Source organism: Lampetra planeri, chromosome 32 (assembly GCF_965212315.1).
Source record: "Lampetra planeri chromosome 32, kcLamPlan1.2.h2, whole genome shotgun sequence".
Taxonomy (NCBI): Eukaryota; Metazoa; Chordata; class Hyperoartia; order Petromyzontiformes; family Petromyzontidae; genus Lampetra; species Lampetra planeri.
In genome coordinates this window covers 6,277,279-6,292,921 of record NC_136138.1, presented here as the reverse complement: position 1 = coordinate 6,292,921, position 15,643 = coordinate 6,277,279, and the positions used below count along the sequence as shown (strand labels likewise).

The 15,643-nt window shown below is 51.0% G+C and overlaps 1 protein-coding gene across 1 annotated transcript in view; it reads left to right on the top strand.

The window, feature by feature from the left end:
- LOC144729502 (plexin-A2-like) overlaps positions 1 to 15,643 on the top strand; it is a 101,255-nt gene that overhangs the window by 21,776 nt on the left and 63,836 nt on the right. The window contains exons 7-9 of the mRNA XM_078609838.1: positions 1,668 to 1,804; positions 2,628 to 2,792; positions 3,087 to 3,180. Coding sequence (XP_078465964.1) covers positions 1,668 to 1,804; positions 2,628 to 2,792; positions 3,087 to 3,180 — 396 coding nt within the window. The remainder of the gene's footprint in view (positions 1 to 1,667; positions 1,805 to 2,627; positions 2,793 to 3,086; positions 3,181 to 15,643) is intronic.

The following is a 15,643-nucleotide window of genomic DNA, read 5'->3' as shown; positions in this document are numbered from 1 at the left end:
TGTTGGTCTCGGAGTTGGCCCCAACGTTCCGTGGTTACGGGGTGTTCACGTGAAGGATGTTTGGGTTAGGCCACGTAATGATCAACCTGTTCCAAATGTCTCTGGCCTCGTTAAGAATCCTCCACCGCCTGGCGTGGCCAAATCAATCGAAAGGGAACGTTTCAGCTTGCCCACCGGTGAGTTGAGGAACGATTCTCACAGCCAAAAGTTAGCAGTTGGATATGGGATGTTTTGATTGAAGCCGCGTCAAACATTATCAGGACAAGTGTGGATAAGAGGTCACTTGGAGAGATCTCAGCGGTTGTTCTGTGATCGCTCCTTGCATGAGAACAGACACAATGACACACGTGGTGGTGCACTACTCACTGTCGCAGCTCCAAATTAATTCTCAATCTGATGATAATGCCACCGACAGGACAATTGAAATCGGAAAAACAGAGCAATGTAACAATGCAACTCGGGTTAATTAAATGTTATTTATTTGGTGATGCTTCCGTATTAGCAGTGGTTCACAAGTACAGTTAACATTCGTCGATAACATGGTTGCATTAAAATAAACAATATAAAATGTGATGTTTTACGAAACGTTTAGACAATGTCCCTATATATACTCCTCTAGATCTTGACTTAAAGCTTTCGTGACTGCAGGAATTCATATTCTTTGGGTCTTTCGGTAAAGTCACGTAGATAGGTTCAAAGAAAATAACAAAAATAACTAAAAACTACGACGTTTCGTTGCGATCGAAATGTTGTAGTTTTTTTGTTATTTTTGTGGTGGCGAGTGTAACGAGACACATGTGCGGTGATTGTTCCACACGATCCCTGGGACTATAGTAATCCAGAAGGCGGCAGCAAACACTCCACGTGCTCTGATTGGTTAGGGCACGGGAAGCAAGAGGATTGGCCGGAACGTTCGAAAGGGAAAACAGCTGGGGAGGATTGGATGAGCGTCACGTGGTACGCTTAGGCCAGTTGAGGGTAAGAGAGGATGGAGATTTGTGGAAATGGAGTGCGACGCGGTGCAGAGCCAGGAAGAGGTTAAAAGAGGAAGCGGGTGGGTGAGTGGGTGAGTAAGTGAGTGTCAGGTGGGACAGTTAGGCCAGGTGAGGGTAAGACAGGATGGAGATTGGTGGAGATGGAGTGCGATGGGGTGCGGAGCCAGGAAGAGGTTAAAAGAGGAAGCGGGTGGGTGAGTGGGTGAGTAAGTGAGTGTCAGGTGGGACAGTTAGGCCAGGTGAGGGTAAGGGTAAAAGAGGGAGTGGAGCGTTTGCGAGAGAGCGAAAACCAAGGTGTGGACCCGTGCGGTGAAATAAAGACCATATTTATACGTTGTGGATAAAGACAATGGCAAGTTTTCTTCTACTCTTAGGTTTTTTCGGTAAAGTCACGTAGGTAAAAAACTTTAATTAAAATTAATAAAAGTAATAATAGAAATATTTTATTATATTATATTATTTTATTTCTATTATTACTTTTATTAATTTTAATTTTATTTTTTACCTACGTGACTTTACCGAAAAAACCTAAGAGTATGAATCCTTGCAGTCACGAAAGCTTCAAATCTAGAATTAAGGTTTCTTCTCTCACGTGTATTACGTATGTGTTTGGTCAAGCGTTAAAACTGCCAGTCGTGCGATGACGCCAATTCCCTCCTGGGTTTCGCGCAGAGCCCGGCCGTGTGGGACCTCCGACCGTCGAGGGGTCCGGTGTCGGGCGGCACGAGGATCACCCTGATTGGCCACGACCTGGACGCCGGCAGCGAGGTCAAAGTTCAACTGGGAGATCGTCCGTGCCGCCTGGAGAGGTCAGATGATGCCGATGATTGGAGGATGGGGATGGTGAATAGTAATGAGTCATAGAGTTGATGATGATGATGATGATTGATGAGTGATGATGACGACACAAGTGGCTTTATCAATGAGCGTGAGAGATGATGATGATGATGTGCGGAGTTTGTGTGCTCTGCATCATGTTGCATCTCGTCCTGTAACTCATATTGTCGCATGCTGTGGCGTGTGGCACAGTTCCTGTATGTATGCACAACTTCTTTCGCACCGTACGTAGCCCCTAGTGTGCTAACCGGAGGCGCATTTAGTGTGGCACGGTGCCTTGTGGCGTGTTGCACGGTGCGTTTGGTATGGTGTGGCACGGTGTGTATGGTGTGGCACGGTGTGTATGGTGTGGCACGGCGCATGGGCTGTGGCGCGGTGCGTGTCGTGATGGCACGGTGTGGCACCGTGCGTCTGGTGTGGTGTGACGCCGTGCGTGTCGTGATGGCACGGTGTGGCACGGTATATATGGTGTGGCACGGCGCATGGGCTGTGGCGCGGTGCGTGTCGTGATGGCACGGTGTGGCACCATGTGTCTGGTGTGGTGTGGCACGGTGCGTGTCGTGATGGCAGGGGCGTATGGTGTGGTGTGGCACGGTGCGTCTGGTGTGGCACGGGCGTATGGTGTGGCAGAGTGCGTGTCGTGATGGCACGGTGCGTATGGTGTGGTGTGGCACGGGCGTATGGTGTGGTGTGGCACGGGCGTATGGTGTGGTGTGGCGCAGTGCGTGTCGTGATGGTGGTGGCACGGTGCGCGCGGCGTGACACTGCGTTTCGCGGCACGGTGGTGTGACGCAGCCGCTCGCGCTCGGAGGTGGTGTGCGTCTCGAGCGCCAGCGGGCGGCTGCACAACGCGACGGTGGCGGTGTGCGTGGACCGCGCCTGCCTCGCCCCCGCTCTGCACTTCCGATACCAGGAGGACCCCCGCATCCTGAGCGTCAGCCCCGAGTGGAGCATCTGCAGGTGGGCTTCCGTCCGCTAGGGGCGCTGTTCGGAAGTAAACAAACCCATCTCACACGTGATTGGTCGCACAGCCGTTACCCTCATTCATTCGCGGAGGCAAACGTCCCCGTTGCGATTGATGCCCCAGGTGCTCAAACGTCGACTGCTTGCGAAGCGGATGGCATGTGGTGGTTTTAAGGTGGCCACACCCGCGGTGCTATTCAAAAACCGTGAACCTTCATGATGATAGCGAAGGTGAATGCATCGTTGGGTATGCGTTATTCACAACCCCTCTGTGGACGGATGTCCTTGCAGTGGGGAGACGCCGCTCACGGTGACGGGGCAGAACCTGGGATTGATCCAGCAGCCCAAGGTCCGGGTCCTGCACAGCGGTCGGGAGACCATCAATGTGAGTGGCATGCGGGACGCACGCACGCGATACCTCATGCTATAACGCACGCGGTTTTAAACGAGCACCTACGATGGTCGGAACAACACATACGAGGGGGGAGGAGTGGTGTGGCCGGGCCCACGCCTGGCCTGGAATGAGCGTTCACTCCGTGCTGCTTGGTCTAAGATGCCAGATCCCCCAGCTTTGGTCGCCAAAGATTACCTCCCTCCCGCTTTGCCGTTCGATGTTTTTTGTTTTGTTTTTATGTCCATCCGTTTTAATCTGGCTATTGCCTTCACGTGTCTCCTGCATTTTGGTGACATCCACGACCCCAGCCTCATCTCCTCCTATCCCACCCCCCTCCAAGCCGCTCCTCGCCGCCCCTGACCCCCGTGAACCCTCGATGTGTGTACGTCTCTGACGATCGCGCGGGTCGCAAGCACGCTTGACCTCGCAGAGTGCAGCACAGCTCACAAAGGCGAAATCGGCGAAAGCAGCACTTACGGGGATAACGAAATCAACGTTGCTCCCGCCGTCGCGCGGAGCCATCGAGAATGTGTGCGTGTGCGCGCGTGTTCGATTCCCGCTCACGGCCAACACCAGTGACGATTGTCTAAACCGGTCCTCTGCCTCCTCTAGGTCGACTCAGCCTCAAACGACTACCTGGTGTGTCGTTAACATTGCCACGAGGGAGACAGAGGCGGCCGAGCCGTGGTCTAACCACACCACCTCCCCCCCCCCTTTGTGTGCCGTACCAACCTTCATAGGTGCTATTCGCTAACAGCACTTGCCCCAACAGTCTGTGTAAAGGCTACGGGGGAGGGGGGCTTGGGGGAATCTTTGTTTTTGTGAACCTGCGGCGCATGAGAGAGAGAGAGGAGAGCGTTTTTCAGCCAGCGCGCGAAGGCACGGGGCTGCACACGCGCTAAGTGTGACATTAAGAGCTCCCCGCATTTCTCTCGGAGGTGCAGGAACAAAGCCCGGGCTACAATCCAGTAAACAGCCAAATTCATGGGTGTAGATTTAAAATAGCCGGTACGAGCCAATCGCCGGCGTTCCGTGCGGACGTGACGCCGACAGTTTTTGCCGTGAAATGCACGCGAAATTGATGCTTTTAAAGCAACGACAACAGCGATGCAATCGCACTTGATGAAGACCTTTGGGGCTGTAGTGTTGTCTGTCGCGCGCGTGGCTTTTTGACAAAATGCGACAAGAACAATGACAACCGCGGCAAAACAGACCTCTTGTTACCCCCCCCCCCCCCACTCTTGTTCTCATTCGCCTGTCATTATCTCGCTTTGTGCAGCGGCGTCGAAAACAAATCCCCAGTTCTTGAAGCCACATTTATGTTTACGTTGGAAGTAGCGGATTCGTATAATTTGCGTGCCGTGCGCGATGTGGGAATGAATCTTCGGGAGTTATTTCGTTTGCCCGCCTTGCTGAACGTGACCTGACGACCCAAGCTATAGCTGATGGTCATGAGTGAGATGTTGGTGGCGAGATGTTGACCTCGCTTTGCATGCGGGTGGCCGTAGGTTCGATCCTGACCCTGACCCCTGCTGTATATTTGGCATTTTGCACGTCTCTCTTGCCGTGGTCGTGTGGCTTTTTCTTCGGGTCCTCCGGTTCTCTCCCCCCCCAACCCACCCCACACATTTAGAATCAATGTTGAGCTATCATTTGTGGCCATGTCGCTTCTGAAAAAGGGCTTTACCTGGTAAAATAAAATGAAAGTTAAAATTGTGAAATTGGTGTCACCGATACCGGCAGAGTCAATTCTATTTGTCGTACTAACTGAATTAACAATGATTATAATAATAGTGATAATAGACATAGCTGATTCGGACTCATAGAGGTCGGAACGGGCATTGCTCAAACCAACTGTAACAGGAAAACTCTTTTAGTCAATTGGCTCAAGATGAATTGAGACATTTTAAATGTATGTTTGTTGTTGCATTCATTATGGCCCACGCGTGGTGAGTGTGCGCAAACAAATCGACAAATACACATACAAAGGCAAACATCCCCCAATGAGTCATATAGATCGTTGAGGCTCAAGGGGTCACTTTGAAGGCAACTCAGAACTAGCACTGTGATGGTCGCTTCCACGGGCAACTCTCCAACGCATCGTTCCAATAATTCTGAAAACACAATCGGAAAAATCGAAACTTTTATTTCATTACATATATAAGTCATGGGGCGTGTATGTACTAGGGATGATTTTCAGAATAAACTATTTCGGATTTTATTTTCAAGCACAATTTCGATCTCTTTCATATCCCAAAATCGTAAACATCACACATTGATTTCAAATATCTCGGTGCGAAACATCCGCGACGTCACCCGGGGTCACGTGACGCTGCTGTTTTCGGATTGCTCGTAAACCGAAAAACAACAAATTTCGCATCGCCCGAAAATGTCATTTTTATCTGGGTTCCGATCTCTGATTTGTACAATGAATCTGAAAATCGCGAGCTCGACCTCGATCAAGCGCCGCGCGCACGTTTACACCTTTGGGCTGCCACGCCGCCGGGCGCGTAGAGAACCGAGGCTCAGCCAACACCTGGCTGCTTGACGGGCGACCGCTCGGCAGGTGTGAACGCCCCCCCCAGCCCTATTATCATCGAAATGAGGATGTGATTGCAAAGCCGTCTCATGTGGACCCGGTAGCCTGCTGCACATACGTGGGACGATCTTTGTGCCGGCGCCCGCGTGCGCCGCGTGTTATTTCCTCTCCCCGCACACCGCCGCCATCCCTCGCATCCTCCGTATGATCTCCACCGTTGCGAGATGTTAACTACCTCGCCTGGTAGAAAGAAGATCGTGGGTTTGATCCCGAACCTGACGCCTGGTGTATATTTGGATTTTGCGTGTCTCTCTCCCCGTGCTCGCGTCGTTTTTTTTCTCCGGGTCCTCCGGGTTTTCCCTCCACATTTAGAATCAACGTGCGTTTCGAGTATTTGGCTGCTATAAATTTACACGTGATAAGCCACTTCTTATCGCAATCGCTGAGGAACCACAAACGAGCGGGAAGGCAGCAGCAGCTATGGCACTACCAACAATTGCCCAAGCTCTGCAATCATCTAAACATCGAGATGTTTCAGCCAATTAATGAGTGGTTATATCTGTGGGATAAAAACCGTAACACATGGAGGAGTACTCCACTCATGCGAGGGGACAACACTCTATCACATACAGGAGGGACGGACGTTGTCAGTCTGCACTGTGCTGTACCGCCGTCTCCTGGCGAGTCAAGGTATGGCAGTAGGTGACCAGAGGCTTAGATCATCAGCTCACCCGGCTTTGATAACCCAGTGTAATCACAGGCAACTTAAAATCCCGGCTTCCAATCCAGCATGTCAGCGGTGTCAACTCATCGCTCCGACCTCCCCCAGCCACCACGAGCCCTCTTGACTGGAACAATCAATCGTCATTGTTGAACAAGGTTGTCGTAGTTGTGCTGCTGTGCAGCTCGCCCATGGTGGTGATTTGTGGTTATTCCCACACGTCGTTCGGCACGATGTGCGTCGTCTCACTCCACGGTGGCGAGATGTTAACTACTTCGCCTGGTATACAGGAGGTTGTGGGTTTGATCCTGGCCCTGACGCCTGCTGCTGTATATTTGGAGCATGTTCTCCCCGTGGTTGCGTGGAGTTTTGCTTCTGGTCCTCCAGTTTTTCCCTCCACATTTAGAATCAACGGCTGCTGCTATAAACTCCCACGTGATAAGCCACTTCGTTGAGCTGTCGTTTGTGGCCATGTCACTTCAGAAAATAATCTATATAGCTCAGCGGGTTATACCTGGTAATATGAAAAAAGTGGGTTTCGTGCTGGGAGCTTCTCAAGCAGATGAAGATGCAGAAGCTTAGGAAGGATCTCCCAGCACCTGGGGCGAGTAACGCGCGGTAACAATCCAAGTCAAGTGTCTGTATGTTTAACCCGGTGAGGAGTCTTAAGAGGCCAGGATAGAGAGAGAGAGAGGAGGGTAAATTTGCAAGAGTGACCTGGGTCACCAGAATGACAACAACAAAAGCAATGAAGCAAAACTATTAATCGGAGCACGAAACAGCTGTGCTGCGCGAGAAATGTAAAATATTTGCACGGAAAAAAAAATCTGCGTCAAATAAAAAAAAGATCTGTAGCTTGGGTGAATTACTTTTAGTCATCGTACCACATTCAACGTGCGGAAACGTTAGACAGATGTATGGTGACCTGTTGTCCTAATGTGCAAACAGACGGTGGGGGGTATATGTCAGATGCCCCGCAGACAAAACCGGCGAAACAAATCGGAGGGCCATTTTCGTCATTATTCACATTTCCCTATCGTCGAGATCGCACCGCTCGCTCGGGCTGCGCGAGCCACCGGCCGCACCATTGACCCCACCGAGTCCCGGCTGCGAACGCAGCCGCGCCCTGAACACAACAACGACGCCGAATATAAATCACGGCGCGCACGAAGAGGAGGCAAAGATCCCCCGTATAGCCTTAATAGACCGTCGGGGCAAAGTGTTGTTGTTAGCGAGCGCGCTGCGCAAGAAGGTGGGTGGCGAGCAGCCCCCGAGTGGCGATGTTTCCACACCGTATCAGGTACTCAATTGAGGCTGAGTTGACCCAGTGGAGACCCGGGACCTTGTTCAGATAATCGTCCTTGGTGTTCGTGGCCGTGAGCGGGAATCTAACTTGGGTCGCCGGGTTCGTAGCACAGCGAGCTAGCAACTACGCTACCACTCCCCACGGCGCACACGCATGCAGAAAGACAAAGATCCCCCCGTATAGCTTCAACAGACTGTTGGGGCAAGTGCTGTTTGCGAGCACCTATATAGGCCGGTATGGCACACGAGGGGGTGGGTGGCCAGCACTACGCCCGGCCACCTTTGTCTCCTGAGTGGCGATATTTACCCACCACATTTGAGGCTGCGTCGACTTAGGGGAGGCCCAGAACCGGTTCAGATAATCGTTATTGATGTCGGCCGTCAGCGGGAATCAAACTCGGGGTCGCCGGCTTCGTATAGCGCAGTGCGCTACCGACGACACTACCGCTCCCCACGTGCACGTACGCGCACGGACACACACGGACAGACTCACTGGGGCACCGGCGCGCCTCTGCAGCAGGTGCCGGGGTTAGGGCCGGTTCACAAACACCCCCCCCCGCCCCCCCCGCCCCCCTGCTGGCGCTCCGAAGATCGCGGGACGTGACTCGCATTCCGACGAGGCCCGCGCATCACGCCCGGCGTTCGTAATCACCCTCGTGGGGGGTGGAGTGGGGGGTGGGGAATTGCGTCAATTCTCGGAGAGCCTCCTGGAAACGGGGTTTTGCTTCAGCGAGGCCCGCTGCAGATTGCTTAACTCTGCCGGTGATGTTGAATTAAGGGTGCCCGCGCGCCGCCGCTTAATTGCAACGCGGGGCTTCGAATACTTTATCTCAATTCCTGCGGTCATTTTATTTTGATGAGCGCGGAGATTACGAATTGACCTTTAGGAATGTGGGAGGGCTGCCCTGGATATTAGGAGCAGTGATTCTCCCGAGGCCACATCTGTTCGAATTCAATTCCAGCGCTGACATGATGGGATTCCTCCCCCCGCCCACGTGTATTAAGGACCTTCTATAGACATTGTGTGGGGTTTTTCTTTCTCTCTGCACATCAGTATCTGCGTTTGGGACGAGCTAAAAGCCGCTGAAACTGAATGCGGGGGAGGGGGTGGGTGGGCGCGCTGCTAAGGCGAGCGAGAGAGATTGAGAGTGAGATTGACAAAGTGTGTGTGGGGGGGGGCACGTGCATATCGAGCCCCACATAGAGAGAGCAGAACGGGGTTGAAAGTGGACGGAATGGAGAGCCACTGAATAAGTTTCATATCTCGGAGCGGTTCATCATTTAGCGGCCGCACGAATCACGATCGCAGCGTGTGTCCTTGCGATGGTGGCGTCTGGTTGACGCTGGGCTCAGCGCTGGGGATTAAATTTCCCGTTGCATATGTATGCCGCTCCGCCAGCGAGAGCTAATCCCCCCAGTATTGGGAACAGGGCATCTTAAGCATGCACCACGCACCCAGTGCACATTAATTCGCCGGGGCTGGCGAGTGAGCGGGCGGGCGGGCGGGGGGTGGCAGGCGAGAGGCCAATTTTTTTTTATTTCTTATTCTCTTTCAGCGGAGGCAAGAACGCGCATCGATGCAATCGATCCGTTGGTTCAAGTGTCAAATCGCAAGCTCAGCAGGGGTTTGAGCCTGGTTTGAACTCGAATGGGGCGGTGCATGACCGTGAGGGCTTTACGCTGGCGTCATATCCGTGGGTGCCCCCGTGAGGTTACGGCGACTCGAAGGTTTCAGCTCTCTCCTTCCCACTCTCATTGGCCTTGCACCCGCCCGTGGAGTTCGCCATCAAAAGCACCGTTGTGAATTCACGGCTTGGCTGATGGCCTTTGCCCGTGCTTAGCATGTCACTGGAGGAGGACCGTTTGGTTTGAACCAAACTTCACCGCTGCGCGTGGACCAGAGGGGGGTCGGTAAACGAGGATCCGCAGGGGACCGGTTCCGCTAGCGCTCGTGAACACGTGTTTAGAGTGTTTTCGGCTGCTGTCAATTTCCACGTGATAAGCTATTTCGTTGAGCTATCATTTGTGGCCAGGTCGCTTCTGATAAAAGAGCTACACAGCTCAGTGAGCCTTACCTTGTAAAAGAAAAATAATTGTTTTAAGAGCTCGTCGCTTACATTAGTTGTGGCTGGGAAATCAAAACCCCAGCGTCAAGGATTAAGAATTTTACGGAACAGAGAGTATGAATTATGTTGAACTTCTTTCGCACCGTACTTAGCCAACCATGCTAATCGGAGGTACGACAGGAGGTTGTCTTGTGGTTGTTGTTGTTTGACTTGCATCCCACTGGGATATTTGCACAGGGTTGGTGTACGGTGATTTTTCTGCAATATTTTGGTGTCTTTTCTTGGATTTTCTGTTTGCACATAGTCACTTTAAGATGTTTTCTTGTTCATGTTTTTGTTTTTTTGTTTGTTGCGGTTGCACCCGATTCAAGAGCCGAATGGCTCACAGGGCTATACCTAATAAATGAACTTTTAACTTTGAACAACAGACTAAACACCACACTCTGCGCTCCATCGACAGAGCAACGGCGAAAACGGCACGGGAATCCGCCTCCTGACTGAAGCCCCTCTCGTCGTGGTTGAGCAGGCCTCGACATTGACTCCGAGCTCCTGAAACGCATCACTGCTGCCATCGGTTGCGCAAACACGCGGTAATCTTAGTACAAAGTGCAGTGTCAAGAGTGGAGGGGGGGGGGTGGGGGACGGAGGAGTGGATGAGTCTGGAGGGGACCACGAGCCGTGGACCTGCCCTCGGGAAAAGACCTTGAGAGAGAGTCGCGATACTAACCCCGCGGTCATTGATTGTGTTCCTGAATGTGATAGGGAGATGAGATTAACACAGTAGAACGCCTTTTACACGACGGTAATCGGTTCCACAGAACCGGTCGTTAAGTGATTTGGTAGTTCAGCGAGTATAGGAAATATAGTACATTAACAAAAGCGTGGTGGTGTTCATTCAGACGCTGTCTTTCCGACAGACCTGTTCTTCACCTGAGGACGGCTGCTTGCGTTGTGGCCGAAACGTCGTGAGAATTATTTTATTATGTTTTATTATTTTATTATTTCCCTTCTACGTGACTGTACCGAAAGAACCAAGAAGAAGATAACAAAAGAGATGTTTTCACTTCAAAATGCAGCAAATACTGAATGAAAACAATGCCCAAACGCTCATGAATGGACGTCGCTGATTGACCATGGCCTCGTCAGACCACTTTGGAGCTCCAGACCACTATAGCGCAACGAAATGGCTTATCAGGTGGAAATCTATAGCAGTCAAACGCATGTCAATTTGAAAAGTGGAGGGATAAACCGGAGGACGTTGAGAAAAACCCACACGACCACGGTGAGAGAGACATTCAAACTCAAAATATACAGGCGCCAGGGTCAGGATCGAACCCACGCTCTCCTGTATACCAGGCGAGGTCGTTAACATCTCCTAGCCACCGTGGCGCCACCATGGTGCTTGAGACGTCACACCCTTGGGTGTAAAAAAAACACGAAGTGCATATTTAATGAACAACCGAACATTATGCAATGTTTTAATGAATAATTTCTGAATTTAATGTACCTTGATAACTTTTTGATTGTGTTGTTTTTTTTTATTTTAATATGTTGGCAGTAAATTAGACAACATCTACATGAGCGCACATCTGTTTACAATAAGATGAAAACTCCACCCCAAAATTGAGCACGTCCCTGTTTCTGTCTCGATGTAATTCCAATCATGCGTTTGGCTGCACTTCAAGCTTTGGGCATGGTGGTCCATCACTTTGCCAATCATCAGATATATTTCATTATTAGTCGTAGTAATACCACCATGCATGTTTGTTTGGCCAGGAAAGCCTCACTGAGTCTCACTAAGTCTCAATCATTTTCCAGGAGTGCGCTGCCAAGATTTTGCAGTCGGGGCCCAATTGAGTTATTTCCAGGTATTTCTAAAGCATCGGGGACGTTTGACCCGTACCAGTCACACATGCTGTGGTGGTTGTTGTTTTTATTTTATTTTGCGATGGGTGGAAATTGAAGGCGAACTCCCGAGGCAACGCAATGCAGAACAGGGGGAAGAACACACGTAATCCATTTGAAGCTTTCGTCACTGCAAGGATTCATTCTCTTAGGTTTTTTCGGTAAAGTCACGTAGGGAAAAAATTAAATAAATAATAAATACTTCAAATAATGATAATAGAAATAAAATAATAAATCACGACGTTTCGGAGGCAATTTACTGTATTAAGTAAATTAATACACTAAATTCTCTTAGGTTTTTTCGGTAAAGTCACGTAGGGAAAAAATTAAATAAATAATAAATACTTCAAATAATGATAATAGAAATAAAATAATAAATCACGACGTTTCGGAGGCAATTTACTGTATTAAGTAAATTAATACAGTAAATTCAGCTGTGACGGTCCTACTGATGACGGAGACTTGTGTTGCCTCCAAAACGTCGTGATTTATAAATTTATTTCTATTATTATTTTTATTATTTATTATTTATTTTATTTTTCACCTACTTTGCTTTACCGAAAAAACCTAAGAGTAACACACACACACTCCACACAGAAAAGGCACCCAAGTCTGGAATTAAACCCAGGACCTTCTGACTAAAAGGCACGAGTGTTATCACTGCGTTGCCACCCTGCCACCAGAGTGCTGGAAGCTGGACTGTGTCGCATTGTGTGAAAAAACGTTCGCGTAACCCGGTGTTTTGCAAAGTGTCTTCGCGCTTTGTGTCTTAAGATGTCTGGAGAGAAACTGCGCAATTATGTACATGCCGAGCTTCTGCATCCTGGGCTGTGTGACGCCAGTTTGAAGCTACGTTTACGAGAAACAAAGACTTAAAATTGACTTGCAGGCTCGCTACGGTAATTACTTCAGACGTATCGCGTGAGGGTAGCTAATGGACGTTTCAAGAATAAAATGTTATTGCTGCGGTGATGCCGCTGTAGTGCTAAGGTGGTGCTGCCTGAAGTCGCTTGGAAAGAATGCATTTTTTCTAATTGATGAAGCGACTGCCGTAGGTCTTTTATCGGTTGTGCCACCACGTGCTGTTTGGCACGATGTCCGACGTTTCACTCCACGTGCCGGGAGCTTCAGTTTCTCAGCGTGGAACGCGCCACCAAGAGCACGTCCGTCGCGGAGATGGAGCGATGGGATCGGCTCTTCCGCAGGCGCTGGGGTGCATCATCTCATCACGGGACCGTGAGAGATTCCGATTCACCTTGAAAACGCGTACGGCGGCTGGAGCGAAAGCTGCGCAAATAGCCACGCCGCACGTTCATCCCTTTCTTCGCTGTCGCTTGAGACACGGCGAGCGCAGGGGTGGTTGGGGGGGGGTGTTAAACAGCGGGGGGTTGGAGAGGGCTGGGGGCCGGCTGTCACACTCCTGCTGGCCCCACGCTGGTTTTAATCTAGATCGGCCGGGCTGCTGTACATCTCGCGGTGGCCGCGTGTCGAGTTCGCTATCTCGGCGACCTTTGTCCAGCCGGTTTGCGCTTCCATGTCCTTTAACGAGAGATGAAAGCGACGATTGTCGGCGGGCCTGCAAGTTAGTGAAGCCACATCTTCCCACCCCCCCCCCACCTCTCTCGCGGTCCATCGCGCGTACAGAATCTTAAGCCATTTAAAGACAATCATCTAAAAGTAGATAAGGTACGCCTTATCTTTGACCAACCCAGCGTGGGTGAAGTATGGTCTTCTTTCTACCCCGTCCCCAACCTCTACCACCCCCTCCCCCTCTTAATCGCAGTGCAGCTTCGAGGGGGAGACCGTTATCCACCAGTGGATAGATCATGCCTAATGAACAAGAGAATGATGGGACATAGCCGGTTGGGAGTGATTGAGCGAGCGATGGGGAATTTCTAATGATCTTCCGCAAGTTCTTGAAAGAGGAAGTCTGAGAAAGAAATGCCGACGACTCTTTGCTGATAACACAAAAAGAAAACGTGAAAATTAAATAAAAATCGTGGCATTTCAGACTCTGCCCTCTAGCCCCCCCCCCCCCACTACCAGGCCCTGACTCCCAACCTCCTGTTTAAACCTCGACCCATGAACGTTTGGATTTGGCCATTGTCATGGGGGATCGATACAAATATGTTGCAAGATTTGAACGTAGCCCTCTGAATGTGCATGTATGTAGGTTTTAAAAGAGTCCACATATCATATTTACATTGTGATCATCATCATCGTCGGGCTATAGTGAATCCGCTGCTGCGTGAAGGCCTCCCCAAGGCACCGCCATCTCCCGCGGTCCGTCGACGCAGCGATGCACCCAGCACCTGCGCACGAGACGACTTCGACGCTTCGGACCCTGCCACCCCTTTGGGCTGACAATCCCGATATTCCGATTGTGAAATTGCGGACTTTAGCCGGATATTCCATAACTTTTACCCGGGTACTTTTTCTAACAACGTGACACCTAAAGCCAATATGAAACGGGGCAAAATCCACTTCTCGTTAAAATATATCCCTTCACATTCATTGGCGCGTGTAGAAACGTGTGATTTTTTTGGAGTGTGTGCCAATTTCACACACGCGCCGTCCTGCAGTCGTTCTTATTTCGTTATCTGCTGGCTGTGATATTCCAAATGTATTCATCCATGTATTTTACATTAGCTCTACACACACACACAGACACCATACCATTGAATTTTCATCCCCTGATTTCCACGCGACCCGGTCATGCATTTTATATTAAACCATAACACTGTCGGGGGGGCAGAGTGGCGGTGTGGCGGTTAGCGCGCCACGCCATGAACGCGACCACCCGAGTTGGAGTCCCGGCCACGGCAAATGCCGTCGTCTGTGGCTCGGAGTGATACCTGAACCGTGAACCGGTCCTGGTCCTCCGCCGCCCGCCTTCACCAAGCCGCATCTACCAGCGTGGTGAAGTATGGCCCAGACGTGGCGTGAGGAGGCCTTCATCCATTGGTGGATTGACCAAGGCCTGTAAATTATGATTTGTCCAGTATTATGTATCCACACGCTCTATGTACGCTGGCAATAACAGGAGGTGACTAATCCCACATTCTGTCAGCTTCAGTGTCAAACCTAACGGGAGGCGGCGGATTACTCGATCCACTGATGTTGCGGATCTCGCAACGAGAACAACACTTTGGATTCATATATCATCTAAATGCAATGACATCTCAAAGCGCATTACAACATTGAAAAACAATATTGTTGGGTGGGAAGGTGGCGGGGGGAGGGGGTGTCAGGGCAGGGATGGATGGAGCAAAGAGGGTCCAACACCAGAAACTACGAGCCCCAGGGGCAGCCAGGGCAGCACCAGTCGGTCCCGGGGCATTCTGGGACCCGTGTAACAGCCTCCACGGTTCTGAGCCATACGTCATTGGTATGCCGCTGTCCTTTGTTAAATGCAGCAGAGAATTCATTGCGCGCCACCGATAGCCACGTCGTTTCACCGTTAACGTCGATCCCAATCCACCTTCAGCAAGTGCTCACGGTGCAAGTGCCCCGATATTCCGCCGTTGGCAATCCACCAATGGATGGAGGCCTCCCCCGCCCGCCCCCACCCCCCGTGTGGGCCGCCTTCGATCATGATCGTGCGCAGGGCTCTGGCGTCATCATGCCGAGCAGAGGTCGCAACCGGGTACCCGCTACCCGTACCCGGCCGGGTACGGGTAGCGGGTACCCGTTTGCGACCCTGGTGCGGCCGGGTACGGGTAGGCCGTGAGTCACTGGTGAGTAACTGTTTGTCACTCATTTTCCAACGTCTTGACTCTTCTCACAATTCAAGTTCCTAGAATCAACCCACCCACGCCTGCAACATGGCTTCATCCCAGAGGTCGCAATCAGGTACCCGATACCCGTACCCTACCCGGCCGGGCACGGGTAGGGTACAGGTACGGCCGGGTACGGGTA